Here is a 27,421-nt window from a genome sequence, read left to right on the forward strand (position 1 = left end):
CAAAGTAAAATGCTGTACTTCACTACTCTTATTTAACAATTACTTACCTTGCAAATAAACCTTTTACACAGCTTATTAAACCCTATATATGCATTTTTAAAGAGTGAACCACCCAACAACATATTAAGTTGATCATTGGCTTCCCACAGTCTACAACTACTATAGTTTACTGTTGCTACCATTCAGCGGGGAACCAGTAGATGAGCTGCTCTGAAGAATATCCCTTTATCTAATGTATCTTATCGAGAGATGGGGTGCATCTTAAAAGTAGGAATGATAAATGTCATCTTTATATATCTCTAATTTGTGATTCAACTAATGATTTGTCTTTGATTTTTTCATTTCATTCCCTCAAAGTTTTCTATTAAATCATGTGAAATGCTTGTGTCATGCAGCCTGTTGGCTCCAATGGATACCAATAAGGCCCCATTGTATGTAATGCTTTGAAGTGCAGGCTGCATGTTCCCTGTTAGTGGTGACGTCAGAGAGTGAAGTGAATAGTCAGATAACATACTTTTTCTGATAACAGCCTTTTGTACATATAAATGACGTTTTTTTACTGTAATTTTTTGGATGCTGTGTGTAAACATTGCGTCCAAATTTAATGACATTCTGATCAATATTTCCAGAGACGAGGTAGACGTGGGGGATACATATTTTGCAGTGAAATATTTTCATATAACTATTCAATTCAAAAAAGAAACTTATTCAAGTTATGGCTGTGCTTTGTTTTTTTGTATCTCAAAAACTAAAGCCTTTTTAGGGGTATTTGTTCCTCTGCTATTAGCTAAATATTAGATAAATTCATATCTCAAACTTAAACTTAATTTCAGCCATATTTGAATATTGTTGTGGAATATTTCTATGTAGATGCGGGATAAGAATTGATTAAATAAACAGAGTCTGATAAATGCTCAAAGTAGTGTGTCAATTTAATGCTTGCAAGCAGGAGAGCGGACACACAGACACGTATCTCAGTGAACTGTGCAAACCACTGTCAAAGAATTACAAGGCACATCATGTTTTATGCATACAAAAGGTCACGCCTCCAGTTACCTCGTAAAAAGAGGGGAGTATAGGGTCTCTGGACATGGGTAGATTTGTTTCTGCTCCTTATCTGTTATCTCCAGGTGCGATCAACTGGGGGTCAGTTCATGCAGAAACAGGAAAAAATGGTTCCCTGTTTCTCCTTTTAGTGTGCATGAAAACATCAACACTGGAAAACAGGACCTACGTTTTATGACCTGATTCACCTCTGTAGGAATGCAGTGTTTATCTGCATCTCGTACCTTCCCCTCAGTAGAACACCCATCTTCCAAAACATCCCAATATACTAGAATATATTTTACCATTACAATATTTCCAGTGTTCCCAAGTTGCAGAAAAATAAGATTGCAATTGCATTGTTTTTGTGTGCTAACTTGAGAAGAAGTGGCTGTTGCAACACAAGATATGGGTGTCATATACTGACTGAGAACTGCATGCTGGGAGGAAACGCGTCAACACATGGCAGCTTCTCTCTTCAGCAGCTGCAGCATGTAGTAGTTTCCTGATGAGTCAAGAAAGGGAGTTGATGTGATTAACTTCATTCTGGCATACCAATTCTGTATCCGTGCAAACCACTAGATGGCGGTATAAGGAAAAATAACAAATGAGCAAAAACAGGTCAAATGGCTTCTACAATATACATAACATTAATAGTATACAGCCATTGATATTATACAGCCATTCAATTACACTTTTTTACTTTTATTTATTTAATATCAACAAATATTCAGATCCTTCAGTTATCTCACATCCACCGCTCTCTGTCCTCACAGATGCTGACAGGATGGAAATGATATCCAGAGGGCCATTTCAAACTATTCTTCTTATTCACTAATATTTGTGCAATTTCATTTAAATACAAAGCAAAACGTGTTAGTTGTTTCCATGGTGTGCCTTATCTGTTAAATAAAAGCTTTTTTGATAATAAAGTATGTGTGACCGGTAAGGCAGGAACAACGTTGGGTTCTGAAATTACAGATGAAGTGAAGTTTCTAACCTGGGCCCTAAAGAGGTCACGAAGTATGACATGAATAAATCGCTTTTTTTTAACGAGAGTTGACACCGGTCCCCTGTGCCGCCGCCCTTCACGGTATTGAATATTACATATTTATGCAACGTCCCAATGTTGTATAGTGATAATTAATGATCCTTGAAGCTTGAACCCTTAAAATAAACCTTTTAATGGCTGCTGAAACAGTTGCTAAATGTAATTTCACACTTACTACTACGTTTTTCTTTCTTCCTGTTGCGATTAAAAATACTTCAAATATTATAACCCATTCTACCAAGTGTGTAACGTTACATTTTTCGATGAATTAGGTGTCGTTAAATAGCGGTTTTTTTTAATTGAAGTTTGGCGTCACGCTCTCTCCGTACACAGCCGGACCCCGTGCCACTGGGCTGGACATATCGGGTGTCCCCCACTGAGCAGCCTGCAGCCCGCAGCCTGAACAGAGCGGAGTGTGCCCCGTTAAGTGAGTCGATACAATGCGGAGCTAGTTAAGACTACCGGGATGCTTTCACGTAATGCTAATGTCAGTGTTGACCGATGCACGTCGGTAGCTCGGTGGCCAACGCGGCGGCAGGAGGCACTGACGGCTTCGAGGTCAACTTGAAAACTAACGGTCTCCGTCCGGTAAGAGTCTGTGGATGGCTTGCTCGCTAGCGAGGCCAGCTAGTCGTGCCTGCTGCCTACTTGATACAACGTTATTACATTTATTTAATTTCCCCTGACAGTCTATGTTGTCATATTTATGTCGTGTATTAAAAGGCAGCGCGTTTTTCTTCATCTCCCACCGCCAGCCGGCCGAAGGAGTAGCGGTGGTTAGTACCGTAGCTTTATTACCGTAGCTAACGTTATATTACCGTAGCTAACGTTATATTACCGTAGCTAAAGTGCGACCATTACTGTGGCGAGAGCCGAACATAGTCTATGAGCTGCGTTAACGCTAACTTAGCTGTTAGCTGCAATAACATCACTGTGTTTCATTTTTTTGGTGTTGCCGTCATTATTGACACCGTTTCTCTAACGTTGCGTTCACTATCAGTTGTTTTCCAATATGGAAACCCCGTCACTTCACCATACTCCATTTAACGTCCAGTGTAAATGTGATGAAGTGACCTAACGTTAGTGGTTAAGCTCGTTCCCCCTACTGACTCACCACTTCTGTCCTTATTCCTACTTAGTTTTCCTCACTGTGTCTATATTTGACAATATTTAATATCACAACAGTTACACGACAAAATGTCGTGAAAATCGGACGCAGATAAATCTCCTCGCGTGGAACCAAATTGGCCTCCAAGCATATTGAGCTGCCGTTTTTCTAAAGTCAAATTCAATGAGAAAAAAACTGTGAAAAAACATAAAGAAGCGTTACATCTTTACGTTAAGACACGTTAAAGAAAGCAAAAAGGTGTGGTGACCGGTGTGTGTGTGTGTGTGTGTGTGTGTGAGAGAGAGAGAGAGTAAGCCTACTCTAAATACTACACACACACTGTTTCTGTAATTAGACTCACATTGTCACATGTTGCATCTCCAGTAGAATAAAATAATAAAGTTTGTTTAACACTCAGTACAACTCAATAGTAAAAGACGGTTTATAACGGATGAAGAAATTTTGTAAAAATTGAAATCAACTAATGAATAGAAATAATACGATTGCTAGTAAATCCCTCTATACTGTATATGATTACATTTTTGTATTGCTTTTTAGTGCTTGTGCTTGGGCTTGTGTATGAATAATAAGAAACGGGGAATTGAGTCAGGGAAGTGGTAAATAACAAAATATTACTCATTATTACAATTTACTCACAGTTCTACCTCCACTATAACTGAACTGGCACAAATATGCACTATGGGCCCATATTGGCCCTGCATTTCTCCCACATTCTATACATCGTGTGTATACATTCAACACACGTTTATTTAGTGGTATTTAGACCTTGTTATGACTCAGGTCTCCTGTACGAAACAGAGCCAAAAGATAAGGTGACCATGCAGGAGTTGCCTCAAGACATCTTGTTACCAACTTTTGAATCAACTCTCCATGCCATCCACACAAAATGGCTTACACGTACAGATATACAAATTCACTGACTCACATACAAATTAAGGTGGCACATCATAATTGTACACTAAGCTACTACTTCCACACATCTAAATATACATCAACAATCATATTTTACATAGAGGATTCTTAGCGTGTCTCTTTTAGCACTGTTTACAGATGCAGTGGACACTTCCAGGACCAATACATTATGGATGGAGGATCTCCATTGATTAATAGACAGAGTATGTGGGGGTGTCCATCCCTTTTCAGATCAAATAAGAGGAGTCACTGTTCCGCAATAATAATAATGTTCGGGGGGCACGGTATCGGATGCGATATTAACCGTATCAATACCATTGGGCCTTAAGGCATCTTTCATTTCAGTTTATATCACGCTTCAGTGCTGCATACAGTTACTAGGACCCGAGTGGACCCGCCGTGACGAAGCCTCTGCCCAATCTCCCTGGGTGGATCGCTACAAATGAAGTATCCTCCACAGGAAGTCTTTGGGATGAATTTGACACTTGTGCTGACTGGGGCAGAGTCTCAGGCAGTCAGCGTCCGTGGGGGATTGTATTAAGTAACAAGAAGCCGTGTATGAGCACAGGACTAACACGATTACTTCCTCCACAAACAGGTACCGGTGTGGGACGGGCCATGCACGCTAGCTGGAGATGAGAATGAAACCCAGTCGTCAATTCTTCCTGGGCCTGTGCTCCATGCTGGCCCTGGGATTCCTCTACTACTCAGGGAGGATCAGCTTACGAGGCTGGGGCCACGACTCATGTGAGTATTTCTCTGATAAGATAAATGTCATATAAAGTATAACCTTTATTCATTTATTTCATTAATAAGTGGCAGCTTGTCTCTACACAAGTCACATGGGCATCGAACACAAAGAAACATCAAGTGAAAAAGGAGTATAGAACAAATCTAATAATCACAGTAAGGCGGGGCAATATCACTTCAAATCAATATCACAGACACTGGTCTCTTTTAAGACTGGCCTAAAAACCTTTTTATTCAGGAAGGCGTTTCTGACCTTGTGCTAAATCACTGTCAGCTATTTCTTTTGTGTCTCTGTTCATTCACTGTTTTCTATTATGCTTATGTTTACTAGTTGTTTTATTATAGTTTGTTTTAACTATGTTTTTACTATGTACTGGCTCTGTGGCACTCTGAGATTTCCGAATGAAAAGTACGTTACAAATAAAATGCATTATTATTATTATTATTATTATTACCATTGTCGTCACATTTTATATCAGTAACGGTTAATAAACATTATCTTATTAGATAAACTTTTGAACAAGATTCTGAACATTAAATCATGGATTATGGCCACAGACTGTATATATGAAGTGGACGTTGTCGTCGTGACGTTTTGAGGCCTTGAGTTCGGCATTTAGAGTCATTTTCTCATAGACTTCTATACAAACAGAAGAGTCGCCCCCTGATGGACAGTAGAGAGAATGCAGGTTAAGGAACTTAGGCATTCTCGGCTTCACTTTTCAGACCCAGAGGTTGTCGCCTGCATCCTGCTGCCTGTACTCCTCAGGTTACAGGCTATCCACCTACTGTATCTCTTGTAGCTTAATAGAGCTGGCTCTCGCTTAGAATAGAGTAAATGCAAGCAATATGACACCATTAATTTAGCACATTGTATTATAAACGTTTATTGTCTTTTAAAACTCCAATTAGGAATGAAAATAAAAACGTAAATTCTTTATTAAATGTATTTTCAGAGAACTTGAGTGGCAGCTCAATGTAACAATTATCCTGGACAAAATAGTTGCGATACACAACATTTTGCCAATTATCATCCGAATATGCTTAAAATGGCACTAAACATACTGGAATAAATAAGGTATAAATAAGGTCATGATGAAACATAAGGTCCCCTGCATGAATAACGGATAGATAGATACATCATTGGGTGAGTCTGTTCTGTCTTAAATGTTAATTTCTGCACTTTTACATCAGGCTCTGTTTTTTTTCATTTCTAATTTTTCCAGTCACTCATGTGAGAATATTCAAGATATACTGTGAGTGTTTTTTTATTGCGCTGTAAGGTATGATCCCTGTCTCCAGTCCAGTTTCTCTGCATTGATCTGTCTGTTGTCTGTTGTTCAAGAGGTGCTTAGTTAAGGGAACGTACATACAGTAAAATCATCTCCTGCATTCCGTCTGCGCCGTCTTCCGTTTACATTGACAACAATGAACAATGGGCTGTGTGACAGCACCTTAACTTCTGCTAGTAAAACAAGGCCTCCTTGAGAACTCTGCAGACTCTGACTGTGAATTTATGACTGGTGAGTTAGATTCTGTGTTGTTCTAAAGGGGAAGTGAGAAATGAATTCATCAAACATATCCATGTGACTAGTATTAGGTTGTATTGCAACATTAGCATTAATCAAGACCCTGACCAAACATTTGCTGACGTATTCATCATTTTGGTGTTGTGGATGATGTTTCCTCTTTGCGCTCCCAAATCCACCCAAACTGTCGCAATTCTTCTAAAACACTTTTGCCACAAAATGTCTCATGAAAATAAATCAATAAACTAATTGATAATGAAAATATTTCTTGGTTGCAGCCCTGGTAGTGTTGGTCAGGGTGTCATCAACATGATGTCTCTTTCTACCAGATGGGGGAGCCAGTCGGTTTACTTAGAGACAGGATGTTTCATCAGAGGCTTCAGTTTGCACTGTTACACTGTTTCAAAGAAGAAAAGCAACAGACATCCATCCTATATACTAAAATCTAGGAAATGAACCAACTTATTTCAATTTTATTGTTGCTTTTCTTCCATGAGTCAACATCTTTTTCCTTTCAGTCCGTTAGCTGCCACTCAAGTTCTCTGAAAATACATTTAATAAAGAATTTACGTTTTTATTTTCATTGAATTGGATGTTTGTGCACCACTGGCTAGTGGTGAAGGCCTTTACTCAAAGTTCACAGAAGGGTTGGGGGTCCATGCTCCATTAGAAAAGTATTGCCAAACTATTAGTTATTCAGTGACCTTAAGCTTTTCCAGAGTCTGTAAACTTTTGTTAGGCAGAAAAGAGCATGAGCCGACAATTCAGCTGTAGATGCATCTTTTCCAACCAGCCGTAGATGTTATGGCTTTTATATAATATCCAATAGTGATTTGAAAGGTGCCATACCTCATTCAAAGATGGAACATCCATCATCAATCTGAGTTTCATGAATTTCTGAGGAGTTCCTTAATACCATGCAGACATGGGCCACTGTTATAAATCTGCACAAGTATAAATTGCTCACAAAATATAGTGTATCACATAAAATACGGCGAGTAAGTTAAAGCTGATATTAGAAAATGTATTTATGAATGAATATGACTGGAAAAGAGTCAAATTAGTCAGAAAGTTCAGGGTCAGAGAAACTGAATACTGTGCTCGACAAACGTAAATGAGACCTTTTCCTTATTCAAATGAAGGGGGAGTTGTGGGCCATTGCAGAAGAGACTGCATTTCTCTTCTTAAAGAACTTAATTAACAGCCACTGAATATCCCGTTTTTGGTGATCTCCAGTCGTTACTCAGAGCGAGGTCCCTACCTCACAGTTGAATGTCTTTACAGGGCCACAGGGTATCCAATACAAACTCTCAGTAGAATGGTATCATGACAATATGATCATATCCACTTGATGAAATTCTGTTGTGGAAATTATTCAAAAATCAGTTTATTCTGACTTTTCTCACTTATTACCACATGCCAGGCCGGTGTGGACATTTCTATTAGATGCAGATGAAATCAAGGAGACTTCAGAAATAATACAGACACCAAAAAAAGCAATCGGTTGCTATGGCAATACACAAACATGGCGCACATTGCAATGGAAACAGAGGAATGTCACAGTGAACTGTACGGTTTGAGCAGGTTGAGCCCCAACGACCAGAACTGAAAACACTACAGAGCAGCTTCACCACCCGACAAGAAAGCGAATGAAAAGAGGAATGAGACGTGCATCATTCATCCCGTACACCAAAGAACTCCAACAACCCCATGGAAAACAACAAGCTCTTTATTTATTTATTCATTATTTCACTCTCAGTTCAATCAGATTTATAAATATCTTTTACATGAAAAGATTTAACCTCTATTGGTAGTAGCATTGTAATAACAAACAGAATCATTCAAAGCAGAGCAAATTCAAATTCAAAGGTGTACCTGTGTGTCGCTGTTTATCATGAATGTAGCTAGCTAGGCTAGCTGATCAATAGCTTCTCTAACCAGGGACACAGCTGTCAATGGGCTCATTGAATTTTGAATTGTCCATATTTAGCTTTCACCTATGCACACATTCAGTGATCAGATTAGAGTTTTTTGGCGATGTCCCTTTTGTGAATGCCATGTATCACATCCACCAGAAGCATCACGTCCTGATCCCTACCTTAGTGGCACAAGCGTTACAAAGTTCATCAGTATCTGCCGTCGGTACTTCTTCCCAAAAGCAGCTATTAGTGTCAGGGCTGCAGGACTTTTGATGAAATGAGAAACACAATTTTCTTTGTTTTCTTCCATAACTATAACAACTATTTCTTCCAAATTATAACAATTTTCACATTTCTTGTCTGCAAAAGTGTCCCTATAAAGAAATGAAGCGAGTATCTGGAAGGTTTAGGGTAAATGAAGAATAAAGTTGCTATGCGATATTTGAAAGGTCACGTGCGTCTGCATGACCAAAATCAGATGAGACATGATGGAAAGTAGCCTTCAACTGCTTGAGTTTCCACACACGGCAGTAGAGTTGAGAAGACGGATCGTTTCGTACTAAACGTTACAAAACACAATACTTACTTTTAGGGTATTTAGGGTATTTTTGAATCATTTGCAATTATTTGGAATAACAAATAGGATCTTGCTAAGACATTTGACACCAAATGTAATGGAACTTTGATTCAGGTCTGCCACTTAAAAGTGAATTCATTGACTGCACAATAAGCAATGTGATATTGTGTTTTTACAGCCTACACTAAGGGCAGCTCACATTGACATACATGTCTTGCATGCCGTTACCATCAGCATACCTAGCAGAGTAATATGTTCGCCAAAACTTCAGCTCCATTCACTTTGTTAATGTAACACCGAGTGTAGCCTCGGCTATTTGGTTTACCAAGGTTGTCCTCGCAAACAGACTCACCCACACACTCTTTGGATTGCCTTCTCCCTTTTCAAACCAGGCTGCAACCTGCAGGCCTGAGCCCCGCCCTAAAGCATACTCTGCTTTATGGTCTGTTTGAATCTAAATGGACCATCGTTTACTAAATGAACATCATGCTGTATTGAAGAAGACTTGAAACTAGAGATTGAGACCATAAACTCATGTTTACAATGTTTACTGAGGTAATAAATCAAGAGAGAAGTAGAGTCATTTTCTCATAGACTTCTATACAACCAGAGGAGTCGCCCCCTGGTGGACACTAGAGAGAATGCAGGTTTAAGACTCATATATTATATACCCATATATACCACCATATACAGTATACCCATATTGGCTTCACTCTTTAGAACCGGAGGTTCCCGCCTGGACTGACCACTGCTTACCCTCAACCCTCCCCTTTCTGATCGCATATCCTCATGAAACAGGTCTCCCCATTCAAGTGTAGTGCAGAGTGGTGTTTTGGTCCTCCTTTTCTTCTATTGACAGAGAAGCTCAATCTCAATCAGTTTCCCCACACCTTTCGCCCTACTGACTTGGCCTCCATTGCACATTTGTTTGGAGAGTTCGCCAAGTTAACCAAACCAATGAGTGCAGTGTAGACAATAGAACCCAATAGAACAGGAAGTCTGCCGCTGCCCCACTGCTGACTTGTGATTCTCCCACTACAGATGACCACAGACTGGACTGAGTTAACAGATGTGTTGAGTGACTTCAAGGTCATACAAATAACTATGATATTCTAAATAATATTTTCTTCACTTCTCTTTGTCTAGTGTATGACCAACAGGGGTTCCTTATGAAGCTGGATGGTGTTAGTCTGTAAGTATACATTTTACCATTTATATATTATATTTAAACCGTATATATAAACTGCTTGTTTTCAGGCACGAGGTGCATGGGCCAGCACTGTTGAATTGTCCCTACTGTTATTTACATTTCTGTGTAACATGTGCCGTGTATATAATTTGTGTGTGAATATTTGACCATCACTTGACTCGATCCCCACCATGTCCACAGGCCGCTGGAGCTGATGTACAAGTACGGCAATCTAAGCGAGGGAGCCTGTAAGCCTAGCTTTGCAGCTGCCAAGATGACAGCCGTTTATCCAAAGTAAGAATATGCACAAGCCATCAAACATAGGTTGTTAGATAGGACATGATCAGTGTGACCCTGGTGTTACCGCTTGTGCAATCACTGGTCCATCACATGCTTGTGGTAATGTTAGTGCTTGGGTTCTCCTAGAACAGGGGTCTGCAACCTTTACTCTCCAAAGAGCCATTTTGCCCTATTTTCCACCAAATAAAATATGTCTGGAGCCGCAAAAGCTATTTGATGTCAAATTTCTCGCCATATATCAAGCATACAGGTAAGCCAGCATCGTTGGCAGTGAAAGCAAATTAATACGTCCACGCAGAATTAAACTCTCTATTTTCCTCCGTGACTTCTTCTTTTGGATTTATCCATCGATAGTTTACCGAGGGTGGAGGTCTGCAAATAATGTTCAACGAACTACAAGAAAAGGAGCATTACGACGTAATATGCAAGTGGCGGATCGCGTAGCGTGGCCGTTTTTGAATATATTACTATTTTGCTCGACAGGGTTCGAATCCAGGTTGTTGCGATCTTTCCATAAATATATTTTCTTCAATGTATTTCTTCATACGTGGCTGTAATGTAGTGCTCACTTATACAATCGTAATCCCCGCAATATATATATGAGATGTGGCTTTTAGATCTCCAGCAATATGTTTGTGAATGTTTGACCAATCTGGCAACAGAGGCAGAAAACAGCTGCTGCTGTTACGCGAACACAACACACACACGGAAGGGAAACCAGTAGGTTTGAAACCAGTAGGACCGGCACCCACTGCATGCCCAGTGTACGTGAATAGTCACGTGATATTTGTTTTCAGGCGTTGAAGTCTGGACGGAGATCATCTCGAAAACAATGCTTAAACGCCGTGTGGACGGAGGACTCAGGGAGCCGCAACAGAAGGGCCGAAGAGCCGCATGGGGCTCTGGAGCCGCAGGTTGCTGACGCCTGTCCTAGAACATGATCACTACTTAGTTTGGTAACTTATCTAGTCTTTACAAATGTCCCCTCAAATGCATGATGTACACAGTGTCATACACATTTTGTGACCTTGTCACAAAATGACACTGCCATTTTTATAAAAGAGTTTTATATTCTACTGCAATTTGTTTTTGCCCACCATGCTGTGGCTTTATTTATAGTTTTGAGGGCTAAAAAGTTTTAAATGCTGCAATATTCTTTTTTTAAATGCGTTGACAGTAAAACATGAATTAGGTGGCCTTTGCCACTGCTCATTTTGCCAGACGCTTAATACATTTAAAACCATAAAAATGTTAAAGGACTGCTAGTTAACGTTAGCTGTTAGCAGCTGGTAAGCAGCATCTCAACTGATTTACATTGTGATGCTTTCAGGCTATTCAGCAAAAAATAGTACTGGCTGAAGGTAAATGTTAACGTTATTATGATGTGTTCAAATGTCATCATGTATATTAAGTTTTTTAATAAATCCAGTTGTTTGTCGGAGATGTTTTCAGAGCAATATAAATAGATATTAAAGAGGGAATTATAAGCTGTTAAACTTTCTAACAAAAACCATACTATTATAATTCACAAAAACCTGGCCTACATCAAGTACTCTCCATCAAACAGTCCTATTTTACAGAAAGCTCTCTGAGCTCAGAGTGCAACGGTAGAGTAAAGATCCCATTTCTGCCTCTGCATTATTAAAGACCGAAGAAGTCTCCACCCCGTTAAAGCCCTTCACCTGCACATGTTTTCAGCACTATGAGTATGAAGACGCAGTGGTCTGACTGGGCCAATGTGTGGTGCACATCTATTTTTGTCCTCTTCTGCTCTGCCGTCGTCCCAGTGCGTGAGAAAACCTTTGGGCCGGTTCACATACCCACTTACTCTGTGAGCACCGGAGACACGCAACCCTCAAACCCACCGGGGCCTTCAGACAGCGCCGTTAATGAAGTGTGCTCCCAGAGTCCAGATTGTAACATGTTAAAATAACACAGGAGGATGAAACGCCCAGGGCATCCTTGACCCATTTAATCTGCTGTCTTTGCTCAGCTGGTTCCTCCGTGGATCTTTCTGACGGGAAACTGCTGCAAATACAGAAATGTGCAGCAAGTAGCTCACACAATAGAAACTGTTTCCAGGGGACATTAAAAAGGGATGCACACGGCTGAAATTGAACAAAGCATAATTTTTACTTTTAGTACATGCTGCAGCTGCCCTTACAAAGTGCATACTGTTGCAAGTAGTATGCATGTAGTATGCATTTAATTTGGAAATGGTAAAAGGACTGTACTTGTATTTCTCTTTTCTAGTCTTCTGACCACTCAAAGCTCTTTAACACTACATGTCATCATTCACCCATTCACATACTGATGACAGGGATACCATGCAAGGTGCCACCATCAGGATCTAATCATTCACACACGATCCTTTAATCGAAGGACGACCCAGTCGCCTTCGGACATAACCTTCCTCATAACATGGCACCTTGAACTTTGACCCAATTGCTCATATCTCTGCTGCGCAAAGGATTGTGGGTCAGAAAAGCCAGAAAAGCAAAATGCGGCCGGATGTTGTAGATTCAGAACATCCTCCATTTGAGAAAATATGTATCGGGACACTCTAAATCTTAAATAGTATAGCAGTATGGGTATTGGAATGCACAGCTCGCCGTTAGCCTCTTGCTCATTATTAATCTGATGACATACACACAGTTAATTGGGATACATGTTATTGTTATGTTAACTGGCTATGACATTAATAGTTACTTTCAGAACCCGTAGTAGGTGACAACAAGTTGGTAGAATTTGCTGATGTGACTAATCAAACCAAACCTCACCCTGGAGTGAGAAAGTAACGTTATGTCCGATTTTACATGAAGCATATCTATGATTGAGGGATTGCCTCCACACAGCTCTCAACATGGAGATGGCTGAGCCGGCTGCCAGCAGCTAACGGTGCTAGCAGAGGACCGGAGACGTAAGCAAAGCACAGAGAAGCTCAGTTACAACACACACAGTGACTTCATTCTCTCCTCCACTATATCTTTACATAGATAATAGCTGTCTGCTGCTATATTACTGCTCTGAAATTTGAATATAGCACTGTTAAACATGAGGACATTTTCGATGTGTACAATGTAATTTAAGATGATTATCCCTTTAATGTTTCTATGGAAAAAACCTTGACATTAAAATATATTTAAATTTGACATTGTCATAGAAAGGGTCATTCTGAAGAGGACTCATTTTATTATGAATGTTATAATGTCATTTGACTCAACTTTCCCTTTAATTTTCTAAAAAACTACAGTAACTGTCTTGAAATTTTACGGGGTCATTCTGAACATGACTCCAGGGAAAATGTCTGCAAACCTCTGAAGAAAAGCATGTATTTATTAATCTATGTGTGTTTACAAATAAGGGCATCGTTAATGCGTAATTTGGTGGTCATAGTCAGGAACATTTTAAGCAGAACCATCGCACGTCTGTTTTATCAAACTGGGACTTCTTCGCTGACGGTTTCATTTGGTATTTAAAATGTTACAAATGATTGCTTTAATTAATTCTTCCTTTGTTGTTTTTGGCCACTCAAAGTACCGGTACTGTAACAGCATATATAGACGCGCATCCAAATCCATTAGGTGGCTGGCTTTACCGGGTTTATGCAAACACCGGCTCAGCTGACCGCGGTGTCTCACGGTGTCTCACGGTGCTGCTGATGCACGGTGCTGCTCTGTGTTGCCTGTCGGTGATAGAGAAACCGACTCTGAAACAATTTTTATTTGAACTAATGTAGAACCCGTCACCAAAAATACTCAAGATTAACAATTTGTCTAATGATATGTGTTACACAATGACTCAGTGGAATACTAAAGCACCAGCAAATCAGTTAGCACCAGTATTGAGTGGAATGTTTGTCGACTGCACTGGCAGTGACAGTAGACCTCTCAAACTGTGGAAACCGGTGACAAATATTTCACACAAAACCTGAATTTGAGCAAAGCGTGAATGCAACTTGAATTTTCTAAATACATATTTTTAATAAACCCTGATAATCATAGTTATGTATTTTGCTGATTTTTAAGAAGGTTTAGTGTTTCCATTCTTTTGTGACTTACGCTTTGCACCTTGACCGATTTCAGATCACAAGGCCAGATTTTGTTGTTGGTTCACATCTTAAATTTCATTTGTGATTTGGAGAAATAAAGTCAGTCCTTCCTGATTCATGGGGACTGAACCCACGGCCTCTATAGCAAGACATTCAAGCTGGAAAGATACATTATGTACACCATCAGACACGTGAACAGTGTTTTAATCTTATTTTTGTTTTTTATACCACTTATTATTTCTTTCTTTATTTAATTGTACTATTTTTGTCATTGTGCTGCTGCACCCACCAGTATCTTATCTCATGTTATCTTATCCTATGTTATGTTAACTTACCTTACCCTATCCTAGCGTAGTATGGAGACAGAAAGGCAAGATGCATCATTAGCAGTTGATTTATTCACCATGTTGAAGTGTTTTCAGGTTTCTTCCAACATTGACTGATTAGCAGCTGTTTTGTGTTTCCAAAATCAGAGCTCATTTGCAGTTCATTATGTGATATTACACATGAAGGAAAGGAGCTGCCAAAGCTGCAGGGGTTGACTCGGTTAAAGAAACACTTTTCCTTCTGTTTCACTTCTTCCACAGCAAAGGTTTATGCACACGTTGCCCTTTGGATGCTTCATTTTTCAAAATTGGACACAAATTATTTTAGCAATTAAAGCCAAATGTACTTGTTGTACAACCTTTCAAAGCAACACGGTTAACTGGAGTTTTTGTCATTTTTAGTAGTTAGTTAATTTATTTTTATTAGTTACTGACCTTTTCCAGTCTTTTTCTGCTATATTTTATGTCACTTAGATTGTAAATTAAAGAATTTTGTCACAAGGGATGTGGAAGCCTGAGGACACTCAATGGCATCGTGGTAAAAAAAATGTTGTGTTATAAATTCATGTTTGTTTTGTCTCAGCCGGGATCTTGACAAAATGCACTCAAACGTTCACACCGTACGTACAGTACATACATGTCCAGTTGTGCTTCAACACGAAGCTCGACTGTGAAAGCCTAATTCCCCAAAGTGGAGACAGATGTAAAGATTAAATAGAGCATAGCATGGTTAATGCTGTGGAGCCACAAACTAACAGAATACACTTAACTGTGTAATTTTTCTTTTACATGCAATGTTGAACACAGCTTCATTAGAGATGGACAGAAAGGTGGTAACCAGCCAGTTGGACTATGTTCATGTAGTCAATTATCATCTTATTAAATTGTATTATCTTGTTACGTACCCTTATTACTGTTTCTGTACACATCCTTAAAAAAGAATAATAGTTTATAGTGTATCCCTGTTGCAGATTTTATAGATATATCACACAACAATAATACTGAATACTTAACAACTTCAGACAAAAAATGCTTGCTTTTACAACTACTGTTGGCCAACAAACACTTGACTGACCATTCTGCCAGGGACCACCATCCCACCATTTGTTTTGGTCTGTGTGACCTCATTTATACTTACAATAAGCCATAAACATCGAAACCAAGGGGGGATTCTATACACTTTTGGTTACAGCTAGCCACATTTATCTTTGGTATATAGGCTGATATTTCATATCAGTGCATGTGTTGGCTGATGATTAACAAGACATTGCTGTACAAATTTTGAGTACAAATTGCAGTACAGTACAAGATTGTTTTGTCTATGTTAAAAAATGTGTAATAATAAAAAAAGACAATCGGCATTCTCAGATTTGTTTTATACTCACAAATATGAATATCAGTATCAGCCTCAAAAGTCTGTATCTGTCTGTACAAGAGGATATGTGCACATCAGGGTTTGCCACTGAATTTTCTTCCACCACCCCAACCTCTTCCTTTTAGTAATGTTGATTAACGTAAGATTTAATGTTCAACTCTAACATGTTTGTTAAGGGGGGATTAGTGCTCCAGCAGAATCCTTGTTGCTGCTCGGATTCGTACAGAGAGACATCTTTTCTGCCGCTACTGTTTATCAAACAAAGACAATGCAAAATTGCCTTGAACTTGCATTCTCTCTACTGACCACCAGGGGGCGAATCCTCTGGTTGTATAGAAGTCTATGAGAAAATGACTCTACTTCTCTCTTGATTTATTGCCTCAGTAAACATTGTAAACATGAGTTTATGGTCTCAATCTCTAGTTTCAAGTCTTCTTCAATACAGCATGATGTTCATTTAGTAAATGATGGTCCATTTAGAGTCACATTGGATTGTTATGCTTGAGGGCGGGGCTACCTTGTGATTGATAAGGTTGTTACCAGAGAGTATACGGCGTCTGTACGTCTCTCTGCAGTGCAAATATGATCACTTCTGTTCACTGGTTAATAAATCACAAGTTGGCTACGGCCAAAATCCAAGATGGTGACAGCCAAAATGCCAAGCTTCAAAACAGCACTCCACAAACCAATGGGTGACATCACAGCGACTCTTATATATCGTCTATGGTTGTAAATGGTCTTGTTGTAACATGTTTTCTTTTATATCAACAGGTTCACCAAACTGGCACCCATGTTCCTTGACCCAAACTACAAACGATTCTCCAAGATCGGCGATTATTCCCCCCCGTTTGGTGTAAAATCACAAGGTATGATTACACTTTCTTGTCTTTGCAGTTGTAGGTAATTCACACAACTCAACCTAAGTTGTGCTGCATTTCTCACCAGTTACGACTAGATTGTTCTAACCACAAGCTGGTAAAATACCCGAGCACCAGTGGCGGATGGTCAATAGAGGGCCATGGGGCCTGGCCCCACCTTGAGCCCCGAAAAAAAAAAAGAAAAAAAAAAATCCTGCGCTTTTATTTTGATGGGGATTTTGTATGCAGCCTGTCTGCTCGTCATCTCCGCTTGTGTGCACGTCTGAGAATGCGCGCCTAGTGGGGCTGGCCCCACCGAGCCGGGTCTATGAAGCAGTTTAGCCAATCGCTGATTAAAGATATAAATGAGTGACATACAATTTAGCCAATCAGCGTCCTCAAATAGATTCAGAGTGGGGCCAAAACGATTTGGCCCCACTAGCTGCGCGTTCTCGTCAGGAGAAGTCTATACAGGCGAGCGTGAGCGCCAGCGCGAGCACTGCTCCTCCAAGATCCGTCTGAGAGGAGAAGTTTGAGGAGAAAGTACAGTGAAAGAGCTGATCCCAGATCAGCCTGACCTCACAATCAGACAGCAGACTAGCGGGAAAGAGAAGCAGTACATGAAGCTTCTCTAGTAGCTGTACCAGAAGGTTGGGCTAGCTGGATGCAGTCATGCTAATAACTTATTTAGCTTTTTAAAACACCGGGGACAGATCCAGCACGGACACTTAGGGAGTGAGGGATGAGGAGGTAAGGAAACATGAGAACACCAGGGCACACATGAGAACTCTGTCAAGCTACATATTAAGCAAAGTGAACATCTTTTCTTCTACATAGTTTCATGACAACTTGGTCATGGAGGCATCAACATTTAATTGAGATGGTAAATTAACAGTGAAAACTCATCATAGCTTATATCTATAAGCGTGTGTTTTATAGTATACTGAATATTATTATATGATATATATTATACTGAATTCCCTGTGAGGGTGACTAAAATAAGATGTCCTGACGTGTTTATCAAAGTGTTATTTACTGCTTTTTTTTTGTTGGAATAAATGTTGAATATTTAACTGCAAAGTATAGTGATGCGTGTTTGATGCCTTAATTTTTTTACATTAAATCATACTGGGGTGTTTGCTGAAATTGATTGGATGGCCCCACCTAGAAAATTTTCCACCAATTGTCAAGGCCTCAGTATGCTTCAAACAAGTTTGTACAACGTGTCGTCCGACCTGGGGTGAAGAAGTGTTTTTCCTGTTCTGAACGGAATACAGTAGTATCCCCCTGGCTGCATCCCAGCACCCTTCTGAACTCTCTCCAACAATTCTCGAAAAATTGACAAGAGCCAAAGTCTGACGTACGAATGCAAGAGATGATGCGCCCCGATACTTGAGTTAGGACTTTTGTAACAGAGCGATTTCTGCCTCTAGCCAACCCGGTCATACACAACAACCTTTTTTCCTGCTAAATGTGTGTGTAGGATTGCCAACTTCCACTAGTAGAAATACAAAACAGCAGCAGATAAATACGTGCAGGTTGTTTAATTGAAGCATGTTTTGTTTAGGCCTAACAGTAACCTCATGTTTGATTGACTAAACCCAAATTTTCACAGAGTGTCTCCTGGGTGCCTGCAGCTACCAACACCTTTGAAACGGTTCAATCTGCAGACAAACGTACTGATTTTAGATCAGTCATCAATGCAACATACAGAAGCAGCATGTTTAAAAGGCACTAAAAGCACTCCTAGCCCCGGACAAAAAAGGAACCCCACACAAAACAGCAGTGACAGTTCAATTCAAAGCACTTGGTAGTACCTGAGCATGTCAAATTTTACCCATTCATTAATTTAATATTTTTTCGAAAAAACCTAAATCAACTCATAGAATTTAATGGTGTGTTCTAGCCACAATTTAGGCTTTGTGTTGAATGAAAAAAAACATTGCTTGAAAATGTTTGGATAGGCCTTGTTGGGAATAAACACTTTCATTGATTTCTAATGGCACCTTTTGGTTTTATTTTAATGCTTTACCAAAATAATGGTATGTTTTTGGTTAGAATATCTTAATGTGTGGACTTTTCAAAACAAATATTGCAAAATGTGTTTGTTTTGAATTAAATCTGCATTTTTGGGATTTCTGCCACCCCTTAAGGTCTCCATGCCACCGCTACATACTAGGTTTAGACCCAGTGTTGTCAGACTTTGGACGGAGCCAGGCTAGCTGTTTCCCCCTGCTTCCAGTCTTTATGCTAAGCTAGGCTCACTTTGTGCTGATCCTTGCTTTACACAAAGACCTGCGATTGATATCCATCTTCTCATCTATCTCTCAGAAAGGAGCAAGAGAAAAGTGCATTTCCATAAAAGTGGCATTATTTATTTTTATTGAACTTCTTGAGCTTGTCGGCTGGCTTTGTGTCTCGAGCAACAACACAAGTCAGTGTATAGAGGAGCTATTGGAGCGTGCTTAATAACAAAATGCCATTCAGGACTCACTTCCCTGCTGTAGAGCAGATCATCAGATTTTATTTTGGAGCACCGTGCTTCATGCTGTCATGGCTCTCTGCAGGTTGCCTCTCATCAGGCAGAGGGATGTGTTGTATAAAAAGGCTTCTCTCTTTCTCTTCAAAGCCCTCCCATTCTGCCCAGTGTCTCACACTATATGCATCGCTCCCTCCAAGGACCTAGCGGACTGTCTATGGGCTCCCACCTTGCTCGGCCACCCATCTGTAACGCTTTTATAACATTGTGACATGAAGAAGTGTCGGCCCACCCAGCCGCTGGCTCCCAGCCCTAACTCATTTATCACATCCAGCGTGTGTGCAGGAGATGAGGGCATCGTCGCTGGATGGAGTGTGGAGGGGGAGAATTATTTATCTTTCTTCGTCATCTCACTTGTTTTCTCTGTCTCTCTCTCTCTCTCTCTCTCTCTCTCTCTCTCTCTCTCTTTAACCTGCAGAGAAGATCATAGATATTCTCCTGTTTGCTACTAAGAGCTATGGCCTTGGGGAAGAACTAGACAGGTGAGTCGGTGCCCGTTGTCCCGTCATGCTCTGATCCACGCAGTGCAGTCATCACAATTTCCCCTTCGGAGAGTCAGTGTATAACATTTGAGAGTGCACACACATTCAGGAGCTTTAAGACCAGTCCATTAAAAATCACTTCATTCACCAAATGTATTTGTTTTCATCAGGGCCGTGTCTGAGGGTGTTTCCACTACTTTAGTTCATCAAAGACACTTCTGTACTGTGTTGTATTCCAAAATCAAACCGAATGTTTGAATGGTGTACAGTTTACAAAAGGGATTTAAATCAAATCCTTTGCATTTGATTGGCGTGCTAAAAAGTGGGCGGGCTTAGAATGTAGCTGGAGGACTGCCTCATGCAATCAGACCTTTTCAGATGTGACTGTCACAAATAGCTCACTGATAAAAGCACTCTTTACATGTCTGGGGATTATACAAAGAAAGCCAATTTCTGCTTAGATGCTTCAGAAACAGGAGGTCTTAAAAATCTACATTTCAGTAAATATTTTGCAGCCAAATTTACAGGATGTTTCTTTATAATGCATGCAATACATGACATCTTTCTTTACAGTTCTTGTATAAAGGTAATAAAGTAGTCCATAAATATGAGATATGAGTTTACAGATCATTACAATCCCTCTTCCTCATAGTAGAGGTTGGTTTGTGGCGTTTAGCCGGTTACACCTACAGTCTATGGGCATATCTATGAGTTACACTTTTGATTCTTCACAGTTCATTTAGTTTTTTTCTGCCCTCTGGAGTTTTGGAGAATAATGCAGCGAACAGCACGCTGAGCATAAACGCCTCCGTTCATGCCCGAAGCTGGCACGCTGTCTGCAGAGGCTCACACTACAGCACCAAGCGCGAGTACAAACAAAGCTTTTGGCGCTAAAAGCAGCAGAATTATTGATGGATGTGTTTCATGATGTTATTGGTTACAATTGGTTGGTACTAGCTTACATAAGCATGCAAGATATATTGTTATAAAGGAAAAGAAATGATTGGATTTGTATTTCAAAATAAAACGACCATGACCATGGGTGTGATCCAAAGGAGTTAAAAAAAACAGATAGATAGATAGATATAAACTTTATTCATCCCCAGGGGGAAATTAGTTTGTAGCAGCAGCAATTTACAGAGTAAAATAAAATATTCCATATGGAAATGCACAATATATACAGTACAATAAAATAACAGAGCAGATATTCAATTTGAAGAAATAGAATAATAAAAAGTAAGATAAAATAGAATAAATTAAAAAAATGCACAGTATATACAATGAATTAGAATGGTATTAAATTAACAACTAACAAGACGAGTGTACAAGAAAAATACAAATGCCAATCAATACAAAACATACAGCAAAACAGACAGCTTAAAAATAACTTTATTCATAACTATATTAATTTCATTAATGGTTGAAAAGGTTGAATCTCCATTAAACAACAACACAAATTCTGTAATTTTTCAACCAAATTTAAAACTCCTGAGCCAACCATCAGCTTGCTGAAGCTCATATTGTTTTAAAAAAACTGCCCTTTTTTGAGAAAGCATGAACTCCACTGCATTTTACCGAAATGGTTTCAAATCTAGTTCTTCATTTGACCCTCTTGGACTTAAAATGCCTGAGGTGGAAATCAAAAGTCCTCTCTTCTTCAGCGGTAGCTCCTCTAAATCTGCTGCTTCCTCTCCATATATTCCGCTAAACCATGTGTTATAGATTCCAAACCAACCCTCCGTCCATGTGCCCTGAAAGTCCAACATTCATGACCGGATCCCAGATCAGTTGCTTAAGTAACAGCGTTGTTTGACTCCACTTTGTTTTTTGTCTTTATATGGAGCTCATCAGTCTGGCGGGACTGCGCACCGACCCTGTTTCTTCAGCCAGCTAAGACAATTAGGAATGTGTTTATTTTTCCACCCAGAATTAAGCAGCGCAGACTAAACACTGCGCACATGTTGTAGTGAGACTACAACATGATATTATGATCATAATATAACCCAAAGAGTGACACATTGTTAACTGTAAATGCCTCAGAGAGTCATTTACTTGAGTATAAATACTACTAAAGAGCTGTGTCATTAATAGTTCTCTATATTCAAATCTCAGTGGCTGCAATGAAGAATGAATGAATGTAAAAGAGTTGGTTGAATTTTGCTCCAGCAGGTGGTTCGTTTTATTTTTTTATTTTGTTAATTTTTTTGGCAAAAACGACATCGCCGACACAAAAGAATATGTTTTCAGGTTTATACTGAAATGTACCAATCATGAATAATTATCCAACAATACTTTGCTAAATATCAGTCAGTACGGTTTATTAGTGGATCATCTTCAGTAACTGAGTTTAAGAAGGACACCAGTTAAAGATGCATTCATTTTATTCATGTTTAGTCAGTGAGGCAAACATATTTGTTTCAACACACACGTGTTGGTGTCTTGAAAAAAGAAAAAGGAATGGGGTAAATGCCTGGAGTAAAGTAGCACCTCTGTGTTACAGCATGAAATGCAAGACGTGCATCGTCGTGGGGAACGGAGGAATCCTGGCCAACAGGTCTCTGGGACAGAAGATCGATGAGTTCGATGTGGTGGTCAGGTACGTGGGGACGCAGACGTACGACACAGACCGGACGCACTTTATAGAGACTCTTTTCTGGAGTCAAGGGTCTTTGTGTCAAAGACTAGATGAGTCAAAGAGAATTAAATAAACAAATCAATTAGAGTACACTGTGGCCTAATTGTAATGCCTAGTTATATGCTAAGTTACTGTCATCAGTTGTAACATATTACTTTGACAATAGGGTAAGAGTGGGAAAATATAAAATAATGGGGAAACCTGGTGAGCAACTGCTCCAATACCAGAATCCAAAGCAAAGGTCTGAACATTGTGTCAGAAACAAACTGCACAAAGTTGGGTTTATTTTAATAAGAAATGCTGTTGTTATTCATGTACATATCATTGTGGAGCTCTTTATGCGCTCTTTATGGTGGATTATTATAGGCACATCGGAGCAATATGAAGTCAGTTAGAAGGGCATTTTTACAATTTGCCCTATTGCAGCGTTAGAGGTCAAAGGTCACATTCTGTAGTCCTCAGTGTCATTTAAATGTGACTGGTAGATAGATTAGAGTCAAAGCTTTAAAGGGACATATGAATTGATGATATTCTGTGTTGTTACCTTCTTATGATAAACAATAAATAAAGAAGGATAAAAGAGTTTGTAATGATGCAGGCATTGAGGAGTGATAGCTCATAGAATGTCAAAATCACTATGAGACCTGGTGCCTCCACAATTGGTTACGATGGACACATTTTGGGGTTCTGGCTCATGTTAGCTACACTCTGAAATGATGTGATGTAAATAAAACAACAGCACATTAGCTTTGCTGAGACTTGTGTGAACAATGAAACTTAAAAAGATTGGCTGAACATTAAGGACCTAGCTTACTTCTGACTTTAGTCCTCGACCCGCAGTTAGCCCTGTTTCTGGTGCTAGAGGCGGGGCCTCCTAGTTATCCTGCACCGGAACCACCTGAAGATCTTGGTGGTGAGTCTAATAGTCTAATAGATCACCACTCACCACCATCGGGTCCCACATCTAAATGTTTAGGACTTTAACTACAACGGCCTTCAAATAGATCCTCGGAATATATGAATAGAGTTGGAGTGGAGTTTTATTTATTTATCTGTATTATTATTATCTTCTCCAGGAGGATCATGTGATGTTGCACGTGTGCGTGAGCACCATTCTAGTTTGGATAAATAATTTATTTTATTGCCCACTGAAAGCTTTAAGGAGAGATATCTATGTTTTTTATTTGCTATTCATTTATTAAATACATTTCTTACTTTTCATTCATTTATTTGCTTGTTTGTGTATTTTATTAACATAATCATGACTCATCTGTCCGGTATCCAAAGACAGAGGCTGACATGTGTGTACAAATTCTAAAGCATTGATGATGGACCATATATATACAGTATCTATATATATAGATATATATATATATATATATACTGCCCCCGTTTGATTATTTTGGGCAGGACATTTCATGATTGATTTAGCAGCTGTGTGTTGCAGGTTGAACGAGGCCCCGGTGAGGGGCTTCGAGAGAGACGTCGGCTCCAAGACCACCATGAGGATCACTTATCCAGAGGGGGCCATCCAAAAGACAGAGCGCTACGAGGCTCAGTCCCTGTTTGTCCTCTCGGCCTTTAAAGCTCTGGACTTCAAGTGGCTCCGACACATGGTCTTCAACCAGAGGCTGGTAAGGCAGCTGAAAGCTGTGTATTTTGCCACGGCAACAGCGAATGCAGCTGTAGCCAGGCAGTGATGGGGGGGGGTACAGTGTACAGTGAGAAGGTTTTTAATGCACATTTCTGATTTGTATGATTTAAAATCTGAGTGGAAACGCCAAGAATTCACAAATATCACGACAACATGTCAGAAACAGAATCATGGAAGCTGATTTTTCCACACATTTACGGCCTTTTCTGCACCAATCAAATGTGAAAATATGTTACGACTAGATTTTAGCATTGAAGTAGAATTACATTTATGATGTTTGTATAGGAATACTAACCTAAAAACCTGAAGAGTTTCAACGCGACAGACACAGGACGTCTCACAGTAAGTCACTCTTACTATACGCAAAATATTAGATTTGTTTGTCGTCCAAATAACTCGCTAGATTTGTGGCTTTTTAGAAATACATTTGCTAAGATGCTCTAAAAAGTCGCTGAGTCCAGCGAGAAATTAGCCAACTTGGCAACACTGTAATGTGTCGGGGCCTGCATGTGAGTGAGGGGGAGGTGGATAGCTACACAAAATCGGTTTTATGAGCTCATAATTCATATTTTAATTCAATATTTGGGCAGTAAAAAAAAGATCTGTGGCTAAAGAAGAAAATGCTCTGTGGCTATAGCCCAAACGCCAGACCCTTAACATGCCCCTGGGTAACCCTGTAGCATCTGATCAGAAATATGTTTTTAAGTCCGCAGCAGATTTGGGCCCTGAACAAATACGTTTTGCCCTCTTGAGCACACGCAAATAGTTTTAGGTCACTAAAACGGATATTTTCGCCTGATTATTAGAAACTCCGGTTCCTTGGGCTTTCATCGCGTTATACTGTAGAGTGACACTGAGCAACAACTCCACTTCGGTGACGTCACGATGACTGCGTCCACTTCTTCCTGTTGTGTTGGCTACAATACAACAGATGTTGAGGATGAATCATTTTCATTCCTGCCACCTAAAAGAGGCAAAACATTTGAAGTTACATAACATACAAAGTAAAGGGTACAAACTTGGCATAAACAGCATTGCTAATCTTGAAACCTATATTTTTGTTTTACCGTGGAGGAGAGGCGATTTACAAAAAGATCAGAGTGATGCTCCTCATTGCAGGTACTCACTTTCAGAAACCTTAGATTGTAGTAGAGAGTGAGGGTTACCTTTGTGTGTGTGAACATAATAATCACATACCTGCTTATGAATAGTGTCCCACTGTTTAAGCTTTTAGTAGTTATTGTAAGCCTCAACATCGACCCAGCATACCAAGGTTGCCTCCTCCACTGCTGTGGCTACAAGCTTTATGGTCCTACATGCATGAGTGGGAATGTAACACATTCCTGCAGCCCGAGTCACAACATACCTACTTTGTACTCCCTCTCCGCTCCGCCCTGACGGGGAAAACAAATGGGGGTCAAATGCTCATAGAGGTCTAAATAGATCCAAAAGGAAGTAATGGCTGTGATCAGCTGGTCGTTTCTCTGGAGAAGACTCATGCTTGTGGTCTTGACCACTCTGTCCACCTGTGTGGACAGAGTGGTCTTTATCAGTAAGCTTTACACATAGTGAGCTCTGGAGGGAGGAATTGAATACACTCATCTTTTTGTTTATCCATCGATTAACCAGCAAAAATACATTCTTAAAAAAAACAGATTTGGAAACATACTTCAAGTATACCTTATATACATCTTATTCCATTGCTTAATTTTGATTGATTCACCTTTTGGAGAGTGGTAGCAACTTTGGCGAATATCAGACTCTCAGTACTGAGAATCCCCCCCGACGTCTAATGCACGCCTATCTGACTCCAACCAGAGAGCGGCGAGTGGGGAGTAAGAGACCTCAGCTCCGATGCACATCAGAAAGCAGCTGTCACTCCGCTGTAGCACCGGAGGCCAGAGAAGCAGGCCAGGGCTCCGTGTGGCTGACACCGGGGTGGTCCTAGTCCTGGATCATGTTTCGCCTCCACTGACAGGTGGAAGTCTGTACGCTGTTGCAACTGTATTGCTGCATCCCTCACCCTTTGTTGTCATCAACAGGCCCGTGTCTGTGTCACAGTGGAAGTGACTAACACTGATTTGTTTTAGCTATTGCTGCCATCCACACCATGCTCCTTCCCATTTATCTCAGGGACCTGAGGCCTGCTTTTTACACCTCGAGTCTATCTTTTTAGTTTTACACATGCATTTAAACATGCTTGTAGAACCCACATACTGCAAACATTTTCATTGCCGAGCAGCCAGAAGACAGAAAAGAACATTGCTCCTTAAAAACTGCTTTCTTCGTGTATATAAATGAATTCAGTTGAATGGTTAGTTATTTGTGGTATTATCTGCAATCTTTCCCACAGTCAGGAATCAGAAAACACACGTGAATACATGATTTAGTATTGATTGTGTACAGTAGATCTTGTGTCGGTGCATCCATAAGGGCCTCAATACTACGTATTACTACTAATAATACGCATTATTATGGTCCAACAATGTCCAACACATTCCTAATGATTTTCAAACAACATACAGAGCATACTGAAGTCTTAAATCTCCTCTCCTCTGTAATCGGCCATGTACGTGGTCGCTAGCATTGGTTCTCTGTTAGCAGTGTGTAAAGGTAGCACAAGCGTGCTCAGCATGCGGCTGAGTTGGTACAACGGGTAGTCCTTTTAACTACAAGTTTGGCGGTTCGATACCCGGCTCCTCCTGTCCTTGAGCGAGACACTAAAGCGAGACACTGAACACCAAGCTGCTCACCGGGCGCTTTACAGCAGCTCACTGTAAATGCTTTAGATGGGTTACATGCTGAGGTCAAATTTCATGTATAGACCTGTATGTATATGGACAATTAAATAGTTGAATAAAACAGTAATGGTGTTAAAGGACTTTGAAGCTGATGAGACCAGCTTCATTTACAACAACACTTCAGGGCGGGGGGATCAAGTTCCCTCCCTTAGAGCAGCGGAGTGCAGACAGCACACCAGTTAATGGACACACACACACTGATAGGGTATGAATGGGCAAGTGTTGGCTGGAGGAAAACAATAAGATAATAAGATAATAATGATGCTATAAGATAAGGAAAGAGGCAAATCAGACACGAGAG

At 40.0% G+C, this 27,421-nt stretch overlaps 1 protein-coding gene across 1 annotated transcript in view; it reads left to right on the forward strand.

Annotated features, from left to right (window-relative positions):
* The first annotated feature begins 2,491 nt into the window (after positions 1-2,491).
* Positions 2,492-27,421, forward strand: part of st3gal3a (ST3 beta-galactoside alpha-2,3-sialyltransferase 3a) — a 34,478-nt gene continuing 9,548 nt past the window's right edge. The window contains exons 1-8 of the mRNA XM_079158453.1: positions 2,492-2,683; positions 4,735-4,883; positions 10,058-10,103; positions 10,302-10,394; positions 16,924-17,018; positions 19,967-20,030; positions 22,531-22,626; positions 24,113-24,299. Of these exons, the coding sequence (XP_079014579.1) occupies positions 4,772-4,883; positions 10,058-10,103; positions 10,302-10,394; positions 16,924-17,018; positions 19,967-20,030; positions 22,531-22,626; positions 24,113-24,299 (693 nt within the window). The 5' untranslated portion in view covers positions 2,492-2,683; positions 4,735-4,771. The remainder of the gene's footprint in view (positions 2,684-4,734; positions 4,884-10,057; positions 10,104-10,301; positions 10,395-16,923; positions 17,019-19,966; positions 20,031-22,530; positions 22,627-24,112; positions 24,300-27,421) is intronic.

This window comes from Pholis gunnellus, assembly GCF_910591455.1.
Source record: "Pholis gunnellus genome assembly, chromosome: 4".
NCBI lineage: Eukaryota > Metazoa > Chordata > Actinopteri > Perciformes > Pholidae > Pholis > Pholis gunnellus.